This window comes from Austrofundulus limnaeus, unplaced genomic scaffold (assembly GCF_001266775.1).
Source record: "Austrofundulus limnaeus strain Quisiro unplaced genomic scaffold, Austrofundulus_limnaeus-1.0 Scaffold933, whole genome shotgun sequence".
NCBI lineage: Eukaryota > Metazoa > Chordata > Actinopteri > Cyprinodontiformes > Rivulidae > Austrofundulus > Austrofundulus limnaeus.
The window spans coordinates 7,409-8,437 of record NW_013953335.1 but is presented as its reverse complement, the minus strand read 5'-3'; the positions used below and the strand labels follow the sequence as shown (position 1 = coordinate 8,437).

The window sequence follows — 1,029 nt, the reverse complement described above, 5'->3', positions numbered from 1 at the left end:
GGACCAGCAGCATTCGAAAAATGGCCCCTGCAGAGGTAAGGTTGCCAGGTTCTTCCCCCAAAACCTATTTGCAGGAAGTAATGTTAATGTTGAACCTGTGGAGAAACTGTGGGGTGAGTTTAGAAACATGAAGCTTGTGACAGCACAGTTGAGATATCACTTACAAAAGACTTACTGTGTAAGAAGAATATTGGACTTATTAAACAGACAAAACCAGGTTGTTTTTCAGCACTTAAGAATTACAAAGTTTCTTCTGTGTTTATCCAGTGTGATTTAAAGTCCCCACGATGGCAGATAGCCTTTTTTTTAAGGCTGCACAATATTGTAAAAAACTAACATTGTGATATTTTTTTTAACCATGCGGGATGAAAAAGTGCAGGATTTTTTAAACAAATGATTTGAAAAGCACTAAGTTGTGCTGTCATCTTATTGCTGATAAGGCTGCACTGATCTTACCTTTATTTTGTGCAGATTAGAAGTATGTTTTTTTGAGTTATTCTTGTTATTTATTTCTTGCTTTTATTTTGCTGGGACCTGAGTACACGTGTCCTTCTATCATGTGCAAACCTATATTGTCTTTTACCACCTTGGCATACATATTACATATTTCACATTACATATTACATATTACATATAGGCACCTAGTTTCTGTTTCTGTTGCACTTTAATATAAGCATTTTACCTCTTTTCCTCTAGTTCTGTGTGAATGTGCTCATCTTCCTTGTTTTCTTTAAGATCCTTATCGTCTTATTGTAGGGCTATAGCTCTACTGAATGCACACAGACCCTAACCCAGGGGTCTGCAACCTGCGGCTCTTTGAAAATGTGACCAAACATAACAGAATAATTTTTTTGTTTTTATACCCACAACAGAAATCAATTTGTAAGCAAATACGTGATCAATACTACTAATGCAAAAAGTAAAACATGTTAGCTTATGCTAGCCTGTTTACTTAAATCCAACGTTGTCTTTCTCTCAAATCCATCAGAATTACCTTTAAAGAATATTAAAAACTACATAATAAGAATT

The 1,029-nt window shown here is 35.0% G+C and overlaps 1 protein-coding gene across 1 annotated transcript in view; it reads left to right on the top strand.

The window, feature by feature from the left end:
* The window catches only part of LOC106533375 (phosphatidylinositol 4-phosphate 5-kinase type-1 alpha), a gene marked incomplete at both ends in the record, with an annotated part of 7,898 nt that continues 6,869 nt past the window's right edge, over positions 1-1,029 (top strand). Inside the window, 1 exon segment of the mRNA XM_014029642.1 lies at positions 1-35. Coding sequence (XP_013885096.1) covers positions 1-35 — 35 coding nt within the window.